At 42.1% G+C, this 20386-nt stretch overlaps 1 protein-coding gene across 1 annotated transcript; it reads left to right on the forward strand.

Moving 5' to 3' along the window:
- Positions 1-341: 341 nt before the first annotated feature.
- Positions 342-2268, forward strand: POU4F1 (POU class 4 homeobox 1; the record flags this gene model as incomplete). The annotated part of the gene is made up of 2 exons (XM_081303066.1): positions 342-464; positions 1126-2268. The coding sequence occupies 2 exons, from the start codon at positions 342-344 to the stop codon at positions 2266-2268; spliced, it is 1266 nt and encodes a 421-aa protein (XP_081159192.1).
- Between the last annotated feature and the right edge of the window lie 18118 nt (positions 2269-20386).

The raw sequence follows: 20386 nt of genomic DNA on the forward strand, positions 1-20386 counted from the left end.
GCGCGCTAGACAGACAGCTGATGCCTGTCAACGCGGCGGGGCCGCAAGCTCTCGCGAGAGCTTCCCGGGCCGGTCGCGAGAAGTGGGGCTCAGGTGTAAGAAGAGTGCATCCCGTCGGCGCGCCAGGCTAGAGCTCCAGGAGAAGCGGCACCGCGAGGCCGGCGCGCGGCGCTCTGCGCGGTCTGGGGAGCGCCGGGCGGCAGCAGGAGCAGCAGCAGCCTGCGGCGCGGCCGCCGCCAGCCGCCGCGGCTGCAGCCTCTGAAGGGAGGCCGGGGGAGCCGGCGAGCACACTTTCCCGCGGACTTTCGGAGTGTTTGTGGATTACATGCCCAGCCGTCAAGATGATGTCCATGAACAGCAAGCAGCCACACTTTGCCATGCATCCCACCCTCCCTGAGCACAAGTATCCGTCGCTGCACTCCAGCTCGGAGGCCATCCGGCGGGCCTGCCTGCCCACGCCGCCGGTAAGCGCCCTGCGCCCGTGGCCCCGGCCCGCGCGCCCGCCCCCTCCCCCTCTCGGAGACTCTGCATGTCGGGTGCTGGTGTGTGCAGGTCCGGGTGCGGGCGATCGCGGGCAGGGGTTTTTAGAGAAATCCCGCTGTGAGGCACGTTTTGTTCAGCGGTGCTTAAGGTTGTGTTCCGGTCTGCCTCTGCCTCAGTATCGAGCGCCTGCGACCAGTGGGGAGTTCTGGGGCCGTGACTCTCGACTTCCCTCCACTTTCTCTGCTAATTTCACGCCTCAGAAAGGCGGTCTCTATGCGTGCCCGGGTGTGTGACACTGGTCCCCAGCTGCGAGTTACATTTCCATTTCTTCTTCTTCTTTCCCCCTTCCTTTTTTCGTCTCCCACGCCCGTTCCCGGAATGTGCTCCTGTGTCACCCTTTCTCCCTGCTTCCGTACCCCTCTTTACGCTCCTTTCCCTTCTCGTCTGTTTCCCTGCTTGTGTCCCCCATTCCGTCTTTCCCGTTCTCCACTCTTCCCACCCCCGTCGTTATTTTGGTTGCTTTGTGTTTGCCTTTTGCTTGTTGTGCTTTCCGGCTTGTGTGTGTGTGTGTGTATGTGTGTGTGTTTTGTTTTTGCTTTTTTGGTTTTGTGGTTTTTTTGGTTTGGTTTGTGTCGCCTGCAGCTGCAGAGCAACCTCTTCGCCAGCCTGGACGAGACACTGCTGGCGCGGGCCGAGGCGCTGGCGGCCGTGGACATCGCGGTGTCCCAGGGCAAGAGCCACCCTTTCAAGCCGGACGCCACCTACCACACGATGAACAGCGTGCCATGCACGTCCACATCCACCGTGCCGCTGGCGCACCACCACCACCATCACCACCACCACCAGGCATTAGAGCCAGGAGATCTGCTGGACCACATCTCGTCCCCTTCGCTCGCGCTCATGGCTGGAGCTGGCGGCGCGGGCGCTGCGGGTGGTGGTGGAGGCGCCCACGACGGCCCCGGGGGCGGTGGCGGCCCCGGGGGTGGCGGTGGCCCAGGTGGCGGCGGCCCCGGGGGCGGCGGCGGCGGTGGTGGCCCAGGGGGCGGTGGCGGCGGCCCGGGTGGCGGGCTCCTAGGCGGCTCAGCACACCCTCATCCGCACATGCACGGCCTGGGCCACCTGTCGCACCCGGCAGCGGCGGCTGCCATGAACATGCCGTCCGGGCTGCCTCACCCCGGGCTGGTGGCAGCGGCCGCGCACCATGGCGCTGCAGCAGCAGCGGCAGCGGCAGCGGCTGGGCAGGTGGCTGCAGCATCCGCAGCGGCGGCAGTGGTGGGCGCGGCGGGCCTGGCGTCGATCTGCGACTCGGACACGGACCCGCGCGAGCTCGAAGCGTTTGCTGAACGCTTCAAGCAGAGGCGCATCAAGCTGGGTGTGACGCAGGCCGACGTGGGCTCCGCGCTGGCCAACCTCAAGATCCCGGGCGTGGGATCGCTCAGCCAGAGCACCATCTGCAGGTTCGAGTCGCTCACGCTCTCGCACAACAACATGATTGCGCTCAAGCCCATCCTTCAGGCTTGGCTAGAGGAAGCCGAGGGTGCCCAGCGGGAGAAAATGAACAAGCCTGAGCTCTTCAACGGCGGGGAGAAGAAGCGCAAGAGGACTTCCATCGCCGCGCCAGAGAAGCGCTCCCTCGAGGCCTACTTCGCTGTACAACCCCGGCCCTCGTCGGAGAAGATTGCAGCCATCGCTGAGAAACTGGACCTCAAAAAGAACGTGGTGCGGGTGTGGTTTTGCAACCAGAGACAGAAGCAGAAGCGGATGAAATTCTCCGCCACTTACTGAGGGGGTTGGGTGGTGCCGGGTGGGACAGAACGAGAAGCTGAGGGGGCGTTTCAGGGGGCTTTCCTCTGACCTGCTTCCCATCACTTTTGAAGTGTCCGTTATCCTGCTTGCAATTGGGGAGTCCCTCCCTGCTCTTTCCTGGGCCCCACTCTACTCTCCCTGCCCTTACCTTCCCGCAGCCTTGAAAACAAGAGTGCTGGGTGTAGAGAAAGAAGACAACAGGGGAGGAGGGAGCATTTAGATGAGCAAGGGAATGGGGATTAAAAAAAAAGTGAGGCTGGAGCAGGGGAGTTTTAAGAAGCAGGATGGTTCTGGGGGATGGGGGGGGGGTGACAAGGGAAGGGTTGGGAAATGGACTGTTTTTGACCAGAGACACTTATCAAAATCTCCTGGGGACCAAGGAACTATGTACAAAAAAGAAAAAAAAAAACTAAAAACAAAACAAAAAAAAACCCTACCAACCACCAAAAATTAGACAAATAAAAGAAAACAAAAACAAAAGCAAAGAAAATGCTTTAAAAATTTAACTCTGAGAGCCATAATTTGCAGCTTCATTTACCCCCAAGGAAGAGAAAAAGAGCACTACCAATATTACCACCGCCCCAACCCTACACACGTGAACTGAGTCAAAAAAGAAAACCAAAAGAAAGGAAAGGTGAAATTTGGGGTAGGGAAGCTAGTTGTTCTGTCTGCGTGTTTAATTTTTCCCTTTAAGTCTCACCTCCAGCCTGTCCATATCCTCTTTATTTTCCCTGTTGGAAGGAGACTCCAAAGGCTGCACTCCAGGGAAGAGAGTGGGAGCACAGCTCAAAGAGGGTTGAGGTCCAGAGGCTGTTGAGGTGGAATCCAAGTTTCCACACAGTGGCTACATTCGTGTGGTCTCTCCCAATCTGGTGAAAGTCTTAGAAAGTGAGGATTACTGTTTTTGAGCTGTCTAAAAGGCAGAATTTAGGGTCTCTGAAGTAAATATTTTATTCTAGTAAAATTATAGCAAGATTTTTCTCTTTTAATTTTTGTTCCTAAAATCTAGAAAACAGACTATTTCAAAATAAGCTCCCCCAACACACACACTTAGGATACTTTAGCTTGCCCTTCTAGTTTTCAGAGTGTGCTTTATTTCAAACTATCTGCTTTTTTTGGGGGGGGGGAGGTCCCCCTCCTATTTATTTAAATAGACTGCGGGGGTGGAAAATATTAGGAAAGATAACTTTCATTTTCCATTTTTGTCACTGAATAAGGCTCATCTTGCTCTTCTAGGTCCCCTTTCTTCCTCTCTTGGAGAACCTGAAGTCGTTGAAATGTTGAGAAGTTTCTGCTTTCAGTTGGGGCAGGACTTGGCTGTGAGAAATTCACCTAAATCCCAGAAGAGAGGAAAACAGATTTAAAGGTCTTCCCCCAACTCATTTGTTTCCAAAAAGTCTGCATGTTCCCCTGGGGGAAAGCAGAACAACTGTTTCCTTTTTGTTACTATTAACCAAGAGTCATTTATTACTGGGGATAAATGTTGGGTAGCAAGAACTTTAATTTGCACTATCAGTTGCTCAACTAGAAAATCATGTATAGTATTTCATAGTAATAATCAAGGTACCTTCCAAGCTGCTGATGGATTGGGGGAAAAATGAGACAGTTAAAGGTGGTTAGGTAAAATGCTTTTGTGTACAAAATACTCTTTGGATCTCATGTGGAGATGGTTTATTACCATCCTTAAACCATAACTAAAAATTACAGAACAAATGAGAAAAGAAAGAAAAAACCCCTGCCATTTAACAATACTGAAATCGTGCATGATCTGAAAGGTGCAGAAAGAAACACAATTAGGTCTCACTCTGGTTAGGCATTATTTATTTAATTACGTTGTATATCATTGTTTGCAGCGCAAACATTCTATGCATTTGAAACTGAGCACTAAACTGGGCTAGCTTTCTGGTAGACCGTTTTGTGGATAGTGTGATTTCACAGTCTACTGCTTGTTTCCACTGAAAACACAACATTCTTGTCATATTCTTGTATTTAGAGGAAAAGGAAAAAAGGAAGATTATTGTAAATATTTTATTTAATGTACACACACACACACACACACACACACACACAGTGGTTACAAACTGCCAGTCTTAATCCTGAAATGTCTCACGGATTGATCTAACTGTCCATGTATGTCTGCTGAGCTTTCTCCTTGGTTATATCATTGCTCTCCTCATACCTGCCTCTTCCCCCACTTCTATCAGAACCATTTTTGTGCGCCAAAATACAACAGGGGGATATGTCCTAGTACACTTACAAATAAAACATAACTGAAAGAAGAGCAGTTTTATGATTTGGGTGCATTTTTGTGTTTATATTGAGCCAAATCCTGGCAGTCATTCAACAAATAATTCAACCAAAATATTCAACCAACAACAAATAAAGAAATAAAAGTGGGGTGAAGGGGAGGATATCAAAAGGGGGATCAAAAGAAGAGAAAGGGTGAGAATGATGTTTGCATTTTTCTTTCTTTTTTTTTTCTCCCTTTTTTCTCCCCCCCCACCCTGCCCCGAATGAGAATTCACTTTCAGATAATTCATGTGAAAAGTGGTGCTCTGAATAAAATGAATTCTATATTAATTGCCTGTGTTTATCAAAGTTTTTCTTTGAACTGAAGAAACTCTTAAACTACATTACTCTATCAGAGCGGTGGAAGGTAATAAATGACCAGGCACTCAAAAACATTTAAATTGAGGCTCAGGAACAGCTGCATTTGGAGTTTGTATTTGTTGTTCTTGCCTAAAAAACACTTCTAAAATTTGTTGTAACTGAGTGACTTTTCTTTGGAGGTTAATAAATTTAAAAACCATTCACTGATCTGTCCAAATACCCTTTTAATGCTTCTGTTCATTGGGAAAATTTAGTGTGTCACCTACTGCTCCAGAGTGACCAGAAATATATCTGTTTTTGGTGATCTGGGACAAGATCAGATGCCAAATGTACAAAGCTTCTTAATATCTGGGATTATATCTTCTGAAGTCATTCTATTTTAGCTAAATCTTTTAATTTCACCGGCAAATCTGTGAAACAAAACACGTGATGTTCAAAAAAGAATAGTACATTTTAAAAACTGTAATTTTAAACAATTGTTAATGTTTAAAAAAAAGCACTAGAGATATTTTTAAAAATAGATCTCTTCCATCAAGATTCATTTGTTTCTGTTGTTATTGACGTGAATATCATCAAAGTTTCTAATAAAATGCATTTGTAAAGAAAATCACATTATTTTATAGAAAAGTATGACAAGATTTCATTGTTGGAGAGCCAGGAATGAACAAACAAAAGATTTACAAGTTTTTTTTTTTAATCTGCCCAAATGAAAATGTTGCAGGCAAATACATTTGTATTACATGATAATTGGTAATGTATGCATTAAGAATTTAAGCATTTGTTTTGTATAAAGTAAAATCCTTACAAAGTAAAAAGAAGACTATTATGTTAATAAAACATCATGAAAACACATGCTTTGCAGAGTTTCCTATTTTATTCAGTAGGAAACTGTGCAAAAAAAAACAAAAAAAAAAAAAACATGTTTTGTTTTCTGTTGAATGAACCTGTGTACCACTGGAAGAAATACTAAGACTATTCTTTAACAGTTAACCAATGAAGAAGCAAACAAACAAAAAATCCTCCTAATGAGAATGCAAAGGCTTGCCATTCAGAGATAGTTGGCCTTTCAAAGTTCTCTGGTTCTGGTAGAAAGGAACTTCTCCTTAAGTAGTTTCCACACCTGTCAGTGGGTGGAAATAAAATGTCTGATGCTGAGTTCTTTTAAAGAATAATTTCAAAATAAGTTTAACAGAGTAGGAGAACTGAGCTCCGTTTGTTTCAGTTTCTCTGGAAATCCAGCCGGCAGAGTAGGAAAGGCAAAAGAAACACGAAACAGGAGCATTAAATCCATCTGTCTCATTAATGCAATCCATGCATCTTAAATTGTGTCTTTTCCCCCGTCCACGCACGGGGTCCTGCTTCTTCTGTCGGTCTAACAAATGATGTCCTCAAGATCCATCCACTAACTTCTGAATAGATATTTGTTTAATGCGTGTTCTGAAATTGCTCTCAATTCCGATTATACTCATAAATAAACCGTAGGCACCCACTGCCGTGATTGTATCGATTTTTGCTTTCTTGTGATATTAAGACTACTTGGGTTCAGGTCCTACATGGGGACTCACCGGGAGAGGACAGAGCACTCTAAGCTGGGAAGACTCACTTGTCAGTCCTTCAGCCCTGGCCCTTGCTGCACCGACAGGGCCTCTCTTGGTCTCACCTGCGTGAAACATCTTTCAGATTTGAGGGGCTTTCAGTGTCCCTAAAGTTGCAATTGGACTTTCTGATTCTGCCTAAAACCAGCGTTCTTCATCCCGTTCTAAGGACTTTGGTGGCCAGAGGGATAATAAAGATGATGATTACGATTGTTATTGACAAGGTTCTGTCATTGGTGTTATTGCAGCCGCAGTCTCAGCCCCACCGTGAGAACCACACAATCCTTGCCGGCTGTTTCAAAGGAGACCACAAGCTTAATTGATTTTTTTTTTAATAGCAACCGAAATCTAATTCTCACGGGGACCTCTTTTCCACCTGCGAGATAAGCCTTGTCGCAATAATTACGTTATTTAATATTTGATCAAACCTTCACGCCACTACTGCTTCAAGTGCGGGGCTGACTCACAGGGCAGCTGGCGAGCCGCGCGACCAGAGTCCAGCCGGGCACGTGCGGTGGGGACGCGCGGCCGCCTCACTAGGGTTGGCTTGCCCTCTGAATAATTCATGGCCTGAGAGTTCTGGAAATTAATAAAATGAATGATAACAAGAAGCTAATTAAAAACTTTCGTAATTGTTGTCAAGTCAGCTTGATGGGAGACAGACAGCCCTCCCAGATTCCCTCGCTGAAAACTGGTGGATCCGTAGGGCGGGGCACTGGTCCGGACGTTAACTGCCAAGCGCTCCTCCGGAGTTATTTAGCAGGCGACTTCGCTGGGCTGCTGTCTGCAACGAACTGGTCTCCCCCACATAACTTTTGGGCTTCGGGGTGGTTGGGTTGGCAGAGCTGATTGGGTCGAATTTGCAGCCAGGAGGGGACCACCCATGCAAGGTTCTCGCTCTCCCACCGAAACACCTACCCACCCGTGGGTCCCAGCGCCACCGTGTGCGCGGCTCTTGGGTCTGCGGCTAAGCCACTGTGGCGTGCCCTGTTTGCACCCCTCTGCCGCCTGTCGGGAAATTCGCAACCCAGTGGCTTCTAGTTGCCTGAGGTCGCTTCTTAGCTCAGAGGGCTGGATAGCCACAGGCCTGTTGGCCCTGATCAGGATTGGGCCAGGTCCAGAAGTACCCAAGTGGGTAAATGGCCCGAGCCGTCCCGCGCGCGTGCGCAGGGGTAGTCCGCGGGTGCCGACCACCGCGAGCTGCGACGGGCTTGGCGCGCACCCAGAGCGCGGGGAGCGCGCCCAGTCTGCACATGCGCGTTGAGCGATCCAAGTCCCTTAGGAGAGAGCGTTGCAGTTCCCCAGCTCAAAATTAGGCGCTGCCGGAGGTCTCCTCCCACTCCTAAGTGCCTCTGAGGACGTTCTGAGAGAAAAGGGAACAGATCGAAATATCACAGAGTTTAAAAATAGTTCCCACATCCCCAGGTTGCCTAAATCAACAGTCACCTTAAACGCAGTAAAACTTTCCAAACTGGTTTACACGTTTTAGATTTGAGAGGAATTACAATCTTGGTTTTGTTTTGTTGCTAAGATTCAACAACACCAAAGCCCAGCTACAGATTTGAATTTATCAGAAAAGGATTTAGATCGGGGGCGAAGGGATGGCTGGCTGGCTGGCTGCTAGGTTTTCGTCCAGGGAATTTAGTGGAATTTTAAATCTCAAAGCGAAGGTTGAAAATCTCGGGTCGGAGAGAACACGGCCAGCAGAAGTGTGGAGACCCGTGTCTAACACTAGGGTGGGGCGGAAAATCGCTCGCTTTTCCACCGGCACTCGTGGCAGGTCACTTCTATCAGATTTTAGAAGAGGAAGCGGATAGGAACAGGTGAAGGGAAACGGGAGGGGTTAACCGAGAGCCTGGAAGGAGACTTGGCAAAAAGAGGGATGGAGGGGGAAGAGACTTCTTGCACAGAGTAAGTAAAACGAATTACAAACAAAAGTTTGTTTGATAACTCTAACGCCTGGCCTCAGTGCAGCATAATGTATACAAACTTTTGTAGACGTGGATCAGAATAAAACAAAGTGTTGACAATTTCCAGCCGTGGAAAATTCACTTATGCCAGTTTCTTTCTCCCACTCTCCGCCCCCGCCAAGTGTTGACAATAAACATTTAATGAAGGCAGAGACCTGGCTGTCTCCAGACAGTGTCAGAATACTTTAAGCAGACCATTAGCTTGGCTTCTCCCACTTCTTCCAATTCAAACATCGCGCGGTACACTCTAACATTATTTAAAAAAAAATACTACGTGTGAGACAAATAATACGTTCGTTAGATATCTTAAGTGGTTTGGAGTAGTTTTGATACCCCCTGTACTTACGAACAGAAACTAACTCATTGTAGATTACTCGCGCTTAAAAAATGTTAAATACAGTTAATGCAATATTAATCGCCCTTTGGTGATATAAAATGCAATATTTTCAGGCAGCTATTGAGCTTTTCTAGAGGAAGAGCTGATGAAAAGAGTCACAGCTGAATAGTGGAGAGGAAAAGCCCGGTATTTATTGCTTTTGTTTGGCTTTTGGCTACAGAGACAGGAACCTTCTAATGGGGTAAGGACATTTATTTTATCTGCAATCTATTGCTGCGAGAGCAGGGGCGGCAGATGGGGCTGGTGCGAGATTCACAGTGTAATTTAGAGCAAATCCTAATAACTAATAATGATTTATGTTAATTTTGATCACTTATGCGACTTTACCAAATCGTGATGAAAGAAAAAGAAAGAAAGAGAAGCTGGATTCGACCAGGGGCTCTGAGGCTGGCATCGGAGCTCAAGTGTCCTGTGCTTTGCGCAACGTTAAAAACGTGTTTTATGGGTTAGCAATGGAAATGCAAGCATTTAAAAGAGCAGGTAGTGTGCATTTGACGCTGTGCTGAGGTATGTCCCGGAAGCTTGCATTTCTTCCTAAAACATACCTAAATGAGGACTGTGACAGGCAGTCTTTGAGCGACAGGCGATTTCGTCCCAGTTTTAAATAAAACAGATATGTTTCAATTGTTTTATTTGCTTACATTAAACTAAGGTCGCGCGCGTGTGTGTATGTGTGTGTGTACACACACGCCTATGTGGGGCGTCGGGGAACAAATATAATCCAAGCGTGAGTGCTTCCGGATTCTTTTCTCCAAAATGTAATCTGAATCCGAGTTTTGAAAATAGTTTTTCCTGTGAACGGACTCTGAAGCACTGTTGACACGTCTAATGCAAAAGTTTTGGTTATTATTGGTTGGTTAAACAAGTCGGGGTTTCTAGATTCCTAATCTTTACTTTCCACCTGATTTTATTTTATTTATTTTTAAATTTATTTTTATGTTTTGCCTAGAAACAACTTTTGGAAAGATTTTCGGTCTCTACCTCTGTCTTCCCTGCACTCCAAGGGATTCCAAGGTTTTAAAACTTAAAAGTGGTTCTGCTTTCCTCACACTCTTGGTAAAGTGGCACCACTTCAGGACCCCAGGGGCTGCCAAAGGAAACCTAGATCCACACAGGAACAGAACGATTTTCCCTGCCACCCAGTGCACTGAGGAGGGTTAGGATGCTTTTGAAAGGGAGGGTGTGCCTTGCTTGTGGCAATTTACTTTTCCAGTTACCTTTTGCACGTTTTAATGCCTCAGGGCTATAGTTTGAAAGTAAAACAGCATCAAAGCAACTCCTTATTAGCTCTGTATTTGAGAAATCTGAAGATGAAACTACCTAAAAGGTTTAATAGGGCGGAACAGCATTTATTTGCCAAGCAAACAGCCAGAGTACAGTTCAAAAGGGGTACAGTGGCTTATCAGCAGGAGGCTGGAAAAAGAAGAATGTGGGGCAAAGTGAATTTTAAGCTTCAGTTGCCAGGTTAAAATGAATTAAATAAGCTTCAAGTGAGATGTACGCTTTGATTTTGAACATCATCTCCCATGTCCAAAAATTTATATGTAATACACCACACATACACACACACACACACACACACACACACACACACACCCTAGAGGCTTTCCCCACCTTTCAGAGTTGTCAAGACCTTTTTAGTTAACTTTTACATTTTGTAGAGTCAGATTGGTTACCCCTCAAGGGTAACTGCAAATGTTTTAAAAATATGATCACATCCTTTAAAGTTAAACTTTAATTATTTTCTTCTTCGGTCTTCTTCTTCTTCTTTTTTTAAGGCCGAAGATGTAAAAGTGCACTTGATTTCTTCTACTAGGGAAAAATTAAGCTACATGATTCAGAGGAGTAGCTTTCTTAAACATGCTGTGTTTTGTTTTTGCTTTTGAATCATTTCTGTCAGTAACTGTATTGTTGGTGTTCTGGGTATAAAGAAGACTTTATATAAAATAAGTCTTTAAACAAAATAAATCTAGGCAGCTGATGTTGCCTGTTTACTGATAATACTAGGGAGCTGGTGAGTGTTTGTGAGCTTGAAGCTGTGCCTCCACGTGCATATCCATATACAAACAGATATAAGCACATTTTTTCTGTTGTTTGAATGTAACTGAGTCTTATTTCTAAACTTTATTCAATTCTGTCTCAGTGTTTCAGCACCAGAAGCAACTCCCTTAAAATGGAAGAGCGGTGCATTATTGAAACTCTCTATCAAACAGCTCTGGGGTGTAGCCTTTCTGCAAATGCTGGCTCTGGATGAGGTCTGACTGTCTGACTGCACATAAGCCCCTAATATGTTAATGGCCGTAGGGGATGCCTAAGGTACTATCTCAAGCTGCTTCGCACACCATATGTCAGGCCGTTAGCCACATGGATCTATTAATCAAAAGGAGCTGGAGAGGGAGGAGAAGGTCTTGGAAAGGGGGAGAATAAGAGACATGGGGGGAGGGGAGAGGGAAGAGAACATTTAAAACTCCTGACAGTCCATTTCCTTTATTTTTTCTTTGAAAAAAATGAGTAAAAGTGTATAAAAATTAAACCAATATAATTTTTTTGTCAAGTTACGAACTATTCACAAATGTCTATCAGATAATTAACATAGTATCTGGTTCTACTGAAAAAAAAAATTACCTGGAGGGTCCTGTTTAGTGCTCCTTTATTGCAAAACTTTTATAGGCAGGACTCTGAGTACCAAAAAAAGAGTTGTTTTTGTTATTCATGTTTGGCAGATAAGCTTTATTTAAAGTGGTGGTGGGAAATAGGGAAAATGTGTGTTTAGGAGATATAAGGGAGGCATGGAAGCAGGTGCCTGGGGGATTTGTAATGAATATGTAATTTATTAATATGTTATCTGCATGATCAGTAGAGTTTTCATCACCTTTAGTTCTTCTGATAGTAAATGTAACACATATACATTTTGTTCCTTCCTTTAAGTTGACTTATGATAAATGGAACTGCAGAATATACAGGGTAGCAAAAATTGTTAAGCAAGAAAGCACCTAAAACACTCATCTTTCTTGTTTTTGCTTTGTTTAGAAGTATCTCTTGCTTTTGAATGTCAAAAATAATTTTTGGTTAGATATCTAGTTTAGAAAGTTTGTACAACCTTAGAAGTAACTATGTACTCAGGATAAAGTAATTATAAATGAGTAAGAATACTAAGTCCAAAAGAAAAATATTTAAATTCCTTTTGAAATGCTTAATATATTTATCATGTGACTAAAACATCATTCTTAGGCAAATCAAATTAATGTGCAGATTTTAAGTTATCAACAAACTGTATCAGAAACAAAACAATGAAAGGAGAACACTGTAGTACTTAAATCTAAAATTTGCATTCTTTTCATGTGTGATGCTATCTGGCAATAGAGAAAATATAAAAATCAAAAGTCAATTTGGAGATATTTACTAGTTGTTTTAATTTACAGTCAATAATAATAGACACACGAAGGCTTAATTTCTGGATCAATTTTAAGCTTTAAAATCTATAATTAGTGACAGAACTTAAGAAGAAATATCCCTGAAAATGTTTTTTAAATATTATCCTGATTAGAAGGCTTATACTGCAGAAGTTAATTTAGAAGATAATGGAATAACTGAAGTTTATTGATCTTAGGTTTTAAAAAATATATATGCAAATGATTGACTATTTATATATATTGGAAAGCACAGATTGTTTGCCTATATCACAAACCCACATCATTAACATACACTCACAGTACTCCATTATATTGGAACTATAAAGAGAGAGGCAGCAGAATGTTGTTACTTATGATTTAAAAATACATTAAAGATAATTGTAAAATTGTGCTCAATGATAAGAAACAAAAATTATACAATGAGTGCTATTATTTATAGTATTAAAGTGTAGCCTTTCACTATATATTGGATTCAAGGTATTAAATGCTTTAATTTTTTTTTTTCATAAAGGTACCCTATCTATCTTTATGTAGAAGTGAGTTCTCAGTTACAGGGAATGGCTAACATTGATAGCTGCCTTTAATTAAAAAACACCACCACTTTACATTATTTGGTTTGACTGGAAAATCATGTGAGGCTCACTTAAAAGAAGGCATTTAGAAAATAGAGAATTGTATTATAGAAAACTGCAGTAAATCTGTAAATGTGAAAGATTCCAAAGCACTGTATTTCATCCAGGAGATGATGAATACATAGAGAAAGAATCATCCTGAATTTCAAGAGTATCAGGGAAGGGAGAAACACTTATTATCTTTAAATTTTGGAGCATGCCACTAGCCTTCATTTCTTTCCTTGTAGTTGAAAGGTAGCCCATATATCTGTCGCTTTGGGTTTCCAAAGACTCGTAACTTAATTCCTTCAGGCTATTCATCAGCACAGTAATTAAACTAGCAAATGGATGTAAATAAAGTGAAATTGGTTTCATGACAGATGAGGCGAAGAGGCCTCTGACATGAAACAAGGCAGGACAATAATGATTTCAGCAGCATCAGCCATGGAAGGAACCCCAGCTGGATTTATTAGGTGCTGCAAGTGATTTGCTGGAAGCGGGCAGGACAAGAGCACTCTTTAATTTGACAGGAATTTTGCATCCTAAAGAGCATATTGAAACATAAATCCAGAAAGAAGTTCTGGGATACTGTAAACAGAACTATTGTTGGACTGAAAGTACTATTCAATATTTTAAAGAAGGGTGGAGGGAGGGAGGGAGGGAGGGAGGGAGGGAGGGAGGGAGAGAGAGAGAGAGAGAGAGAGAGAGAACACCACATTCCCCTCCCTAATAGAAGGATTTTATTTGCATAACTTATTATTTAATGGAGGAGCAAAATAATTATAAAGAATTTCTACTTAGTGAATTCTATTGCTATTTTAGGGTTAACATTTTGAATTTCCAGAAAATACTTAATACAAGATTTAAAATCCAGCATAATGAAAACATCCATTCAAATTAGGGTAACAAACTAATTTGGGAAGTCAATATGACAAACTTGGAGAAAAGACTGGATGGGCAACTTATTTTACAGAGTGGAATCATTGTGTTTAAATAAAGATCTGGTAGCAGTTATTGCCTCTAGTGGTCTGTGCCTGAGTACCCAGAAAGCAAATTCTAAGCATTAAAGCGAAATTATCTCAAGCCCTTGATCAGACAAAACCTTAAAATCAAATATAGATTTGCCTCTGCAAAATAAGCAGTTCTATAAACTAGGGGGAAGTCACACTATAGCTTAAAATAGTGGGATAAGAGGAATGAGAAGGAGGAAAGGAAGGAGAAAGTAGAGGAATGAATTTTTGCCTGACTCAACAGGACTCAAATGGAAATTGAGTCAATCTTCTACTACAATAAAGAAACCACACATAGAATAAATGAAAGACAGATTTTCACACTAGGAGCAGATTAGTCCCTTTCTCCATGAACTGTTTTATGTTTAAATGTAGTCTTAATGATTTAAGACACCTTTCATGAAGAGCAAGGTAAGTAATTCCTCCAAAGTCTCAGCGAGTGGTTCCTTCCCACAAAATTCAAGTAAGATTTCAGTACCATGGCCAGATCCAGGAGGAGCTAGGGTCCTTGACCCCAGAGAGGTGAACTCTGAATACTTCTGAAGTTCTATGGGCAATTTGATTATTTAGCAGTCGATTCTGGTCTGAAAGTGTGATATCAACGTGGCCCAAGTCCTCAAACCTTTCAGAAAGCTGTGTTTTATAGGATAGTGGGATGCGGGGACAAATAGGCTAACAAAACTCCTAATGAACGTAAGATCTTAAAAAAGAGAAAAGAAAAACACTCATTGCATTCTCCCTTCATTCTAATTGTGGGTGGCTTTCAGGCCGCGGAGGAATTTATTATGAAACTCAAATGGCTTTCTCCCTGAGCCTGTCCTTTCTTTCTTTCTTTCTTTCTTTCTTTCTTTCTTTCTTTCTTTCTTTCTTTCTTTCTTTCTTTCTTTCTTTCTTTTTTTTTAAACAGAAAAAAATATGCCTAATTATTTTAAAGTTCCTTTCCAATCGCAAGGCATAGGCAAGTCCTTTAATTATAATACAGTATGAATAGGGTGAGCATATGGAGGAGAATGTCAAGAAGAGGGTGCCAGGGGCAGATCCTCAGAAATCTGTATTCATTTCTGGCTCTTATTTGTTCAGTAATCTCTACCATCATAACTAAATCTTGAAGCACTGATGTAGTTCGAGTTGTTGTTGACTTAACGTCAAAATTCAATCACTGGGGGTTTTGCATCAGCCGGGCTACTTATTTGTCTAATAAATCCGTCATTTTGTAAGAAAAATATTTGAGCAGCCGTACTTGACCTCTTGGTATCCACAAGTCACATTTATTTCTCCCAGTTTACAAATGCAAAATCGAGATGATCATCTAATGCCTAGAGGAACTGTGTTGATTTCTGATTGGATTTTAGATGGAAATGTCTATTTTAAATACCTTGTGATTAAATTGTACATATAATAAAATCCATGCATTTTAAGCTGATCCCTGCTTGGAAACTTAACAACCTGGACTACTACTCACACATACCGATGCCAAAAAAAAAAAAAAAAAAAAAAAAAAAAAGACAAGCCAACCATCCTCTACAATGAACCAAACCTTTTTTTTTTTTCTTCAGCAATTGCTCAAATTGAGTTTCAATTGGGATACTCTATAAAAGTTATGTTTTAAAAACCTAAAATACTTATTAATTGCCCGATCCCCCACATGCCTGAAAAATGCACTAATTTACGGAGGACAAAGCTTCATTACCCCAACCCCAGAGACAGCACACACACAGAATTCATGACTGGCATTTCCAATCTCAGGACTGCAGTCTTGAGTCTACTGCCAAACTGTAACTCAAGTCCAAGGAAACCCACAGCACCATCTCTGGGTAGTATTAGTTAAGGAAAATAAAGTGTTATAGTGGATTGAATTAGTAGTTTTCTTCTCTAGTCCGCAACGTGCTTAGAAAGTGTTTGAAAATATTCAATTGACCCTTTCCTAGCACTCTTCTTTGCAGAACCTTTTAGTACAAAGACCTCTTTACAACTTAAGAATCTTTCCGAAATCTTTGATCACGCCACATTCAAGAGTTTTCTTGTGCAGTGTTGGGGGGAAATGAGATACCACCACATCTGTTGTGGCGATGAGCTTGCGTAAAAAGAGATGTCTTCCGAAATCAGACTGGAAAACTGACTTTGCCAGTTGGTGATAAGGCTGGCAGAACAGGGGTCTCGGAAACCTGAGGCAACTCAATGGGGGCTGCGGTTCCGGCTGGTAGTCTTAGGGATGCAGTCGGGCCCGCGCCTCCGGGTAGGGTGGGGGATGCAGACCTATCACCCCAGCAGAGAGGTCCAGGGCCTGGTGACCCGACCGAGTTTTGCACACCCTTGGCTTTCTTGCTGCTCAGGCCGTGTACCTGAGAGCGTGTTTGTGTTGTGTACTATTCAAAAATTAGGGGGAGATTGTAGAGAAAGTGTTGCTTTAGCGTGTGTGTGTGTGTGTGTGTGTGTGTGTGTATCTGAAATCATCGCGATGGTTCGACCCCATATAGAAGAGATTTTAGGCCAAACGTGGTCAATAAAGGGGGAGGGACCCTGACCCCAAAGCCTCCGCCCCATCTCTGGCCCCATCTCTGCACTGAATTTCCTGCTCTTCGAAGCTCCTGCGCGAGCTCTGGCAGAGTTCGGCGTTCCTACATTTTCCTTGGAATTTTCTCTTGTTCAGTGCGCGCTCTGAAGCTCTGAGTGAGACCTGGGGTTTGGGTGGGTACTCTTCCCGCGCGTCTCCGCGCTCCCAGGATAGGGCCGCCGGAAGCTCGATCCCTGCTCCAGGCTCTGGCGCCGCGTCTACGCAGGACAGGGCTGGCTGGAGGCGGAGAAGCTTTCGCTTCCGAGGCTTACTGACGCCCCCAGATGAAGCCGCCTGCCTAGGTGTTTCTTCCAAGGAAGCTCAGCTCCGGCCCCGGGGCGAGAGCCCCAGGTGCGCTCCTATGTCCGCTCGCTTCTCCCTAAGGCCTAGAGGGGTCGCTAGTGAGCAGCAAGCTGCACGCAGCCCAGCAGCCTCCGGTGTTCCTGGACTTCCTACCTCAATTTGCGTTGAGCATGCATGCCCCAAGCTTAGTAAGTGTTTGTTAATAACAAGTCTAATGGAGAGTCTACTAAGATCCGATACAATTCCTATTATATTCGTTTCTGAACCTTTCTTAAAATAAGCTGGTCCTCCTGAATCTGATTAACTTGATTTTCATTTCCCTTTAGTAGGACCTTAAGGTATTTAATAGATTCAGAGAAAGATCCTGAAGAAAATATAATCCAGCCTAGGCCCACCCTTGTGTGTAAGAGCAACAACCAGTAGGACCCACTCCCAATTCTAAGGCTTGTGGAGCATGGAAGCAGGAAGAGGTGAGGGACTAATTATTTAGCATGTAACAAAACTGGTCAAAATAAAGCGACAAATTTGTCTAATATTTGTTTCTTTACAAAAACATCATGATGAGGTTTTCAGAATCATTAACTCATTTTTACCTCAACCTCCCCTTCAGTTCTAGAGAGAAACTAGGGGATCCAGGGGTTCTTAGATTTCCTGAACTGTTTGTTGTCCACTCTGCCTTCAGATGTGGAGATTTCCGAAGGAATTTTATTCTGACTATGTTTGGTGAGGAGATCAGGGCAATAGCTGGGAAGCCCCGACTCCCCCAGGCTTTGTTGTGTGGTGCAGAGTTTGCCTGGGCCTCCACTTGTTTTCTAGATTCTCCTCCAACCTCAGCATGAGGAGGAAAGGACTTTTTTCACTCAACACTGTTTTCCTTTGGTTTTCTGAGTTATGGATTCAATCAGAACAGTACAAAAAAGCTGCTGTCCTTATCATGAACAGGGACTATGCCTCCTGAAGTTGGGGCAGAAAGAATGATCATTGGGAAATAGAGGAGGAGAGATAGAGCAGGATAAGGTATTTACAAGATACACATATTTTAAAACTCAGACCTCCTAAATGTACAAATTCATTAGATAGCATTTCTTGGAGGGACCTTATTTAAGTACCAAAAACTTTTATCTATAGTGTTTCATTTTGTGGAGGGTTCCAGGGATGGATTGAATCTAGGGTCTCTCCTTCTCAAAGCACATTCTGTGCTTCTCAACTACATCCACAACCCCTACCTACAGGGTTTAGAAGTTAGCCTTTATCTGCAAAAAGTAGATGAAAGTTTGTAAACTTTTTAATAGGAGCAAAACGAGTAAAAAGGAGGAGGTGCTTTGGGAGTTTAAAAAACATTTATGTTAGCTTGTGGAAATAGATGTACTGTACTGTAGTTATTAACAACTTATAAAATCTTAAATCAATATAAATTAATTTAATTATGATTTGTAATTGCATTATGCATGATCAATTTGAAACACTACATTAAAGATAATTAGAGAGGGGCGCCATCACTCGTCACTCCCCTAATAGCTTAATGAAAAGGAATGTCATGTATCACCTTTGGGTTAAACCTGTAAATTAGGATAAATGCTTATTTTCCAATAAAAATGTGGTGAAATAATTGTACATTTAATAGACATTTTTATGACTCAATTGTAAATGTGTAATGGATTTTTTGGGGGCAAATTGTATTATTATTTTTTCCATGGACCTAGTTAAGTATTTATTAGGGTTGATTGAGCTGTCAGTGTTTTTTTTTTTTTTCAGGATCAGACCTCGAGGATTTGAATGAAGACTAACTTTTATGTAAAAATATCATGCTGTCCTCGGAGCTTGTGCCAAGAGGTCACTGCAGATGGAGGGCCTAACTTAGCATAATGGGTTTAACATTTCCATGACATCATCAGGGAATCTGAAAGGAGTCTAAGGATAATCAGAGTGGTCATTCAGAAGAACAGTAAATATTTTATGAGGATATATAGAAGACAGGAAAGATGGTCAGAAAGGTGACTCTAAGCTCAGAGTTCTGCGAAGGAGGCTTCTCTGTTACTCACGGAGTTAAAAGAGACACCTGCATATTCTTATATTAACAAGACACATTTGAGAGGTTCAGAATGGGACCCTGGTTAGGCATTAGTTTGTATAAGATCATTTTTGTTTCCCAAACTCTACATATTTCATCAATATGAAGTATTTATCCTTTATATGCTTGCAAACAGTAGTAAACATTCATAATGCCTGGAACTATTTTAGTTTGTTCATTTCCCAATATATTCTGGTATGGCAAAATAGATTCTTTACTTTTAAGATGATTATTGAAATCATTGGAAGCATATTAGAAGTAATTGCAAATGAGAAAAACTCAGTAAGTTGTACTATTTATTTTTTATCTTATATTAAATAAAATTTGAATTCCTATATTACTACAGGTTTTGATGGATTCACCTTTATCCACCACTAAATTTCTACTTTCAAATCTGGCAGGTATTGGAAAAAATATATATATATATATATCTCAGAGAAAGAAACAATAAACAGTCCACAAAACCACATGATTCATAGTTTTAAACATTTTCTCTAAATTATAACAATTTTTTGTCAGATTTAACATGACTAGGAGTAAACTTAATTTTGTTATTTGAAAAGTAGTCACATCTTTTTTTCAGGATATGATTAAGGACCATTTGATGGTACTTACTCAAGTTTATCATTATTATTTATTATAATGTTATTATTTCATCTTTGAATTATGTGGGCTCTCTGGAATGAATGATTAAAATGAATGTTTTAGGTTCAGCTTCAAAAATGCCAACTACAATGAGCATCGAGTCTGTTTGAATTTATTTTTATAAAAAATCCTCAATATTTCTAACATAAAAGAATGTTCATTGTCTCTGCAGAAGACACAAATGCATTAAGTGGTGGAAAGAACAGATAAAATATTTTGCACTGTACAAGTTAACCTTATCTCCCCTAATCTTGACCTTTCAACATATCATCCGTCCTTCCATGTTCAGATGTTGCATGGCCATGAGGCTTACCTGGTCTTCCAGCTAGGAAGAATGTATGATTGAACTCTTGGGCATGAACTTCCTGTCTTTTCTCACCTACTCCATACTGCTTTCTTCTCAGGAGAAAAGATTCTTATTTTTTTCTTGTTTATATATTACAGCATGACTAACATGACTAACATGCTGGAATATAAATATGTTACATGAAGTAGGTAATACAATTTCATGAATATGTGAAGGGACACACAGTTTTTTTCTTATTATCATATTGAACACATGTAAATAATGCAGTTTCTTGCTCCTCTTTCAAATATTCTATTTTACCCTGGTGGTTTCACCTGTAGTTGGAAAAATGGCAGCACTGATCTTTTCAAGCTGTAGTGTTTCTCATATTTTTATTTTCTTTTCAAATTATATTCTGCCAATTAGAATTCAGTTCCAACAAAACCCACAGTTTTATTTTAAGGCAATTTTAGTGAAGTTAATATTATAAATGTTCTAATTTTATTTATATAATTTGTTGAAATTAAATTCGTGTAATTGCAATCACGTTATTGCAATTAGTTGTAGACTATTTTTTTATGAGCAAAAGCCCTGACCCCTTGAACTGCAAACATACCCCATTATTTATGCCA

Source organism: Spermophilus citellus (assembly GCF_964194105.1).
Source record: "Spermophilus citellus genome assembly, chromosome: 1".
Lineage (NCBI taxonomy): Eukaryota > Metazoa > Chordata > Mammalia > Rodentia > Sciuridae > Spermophilus > Spermophilus citellus.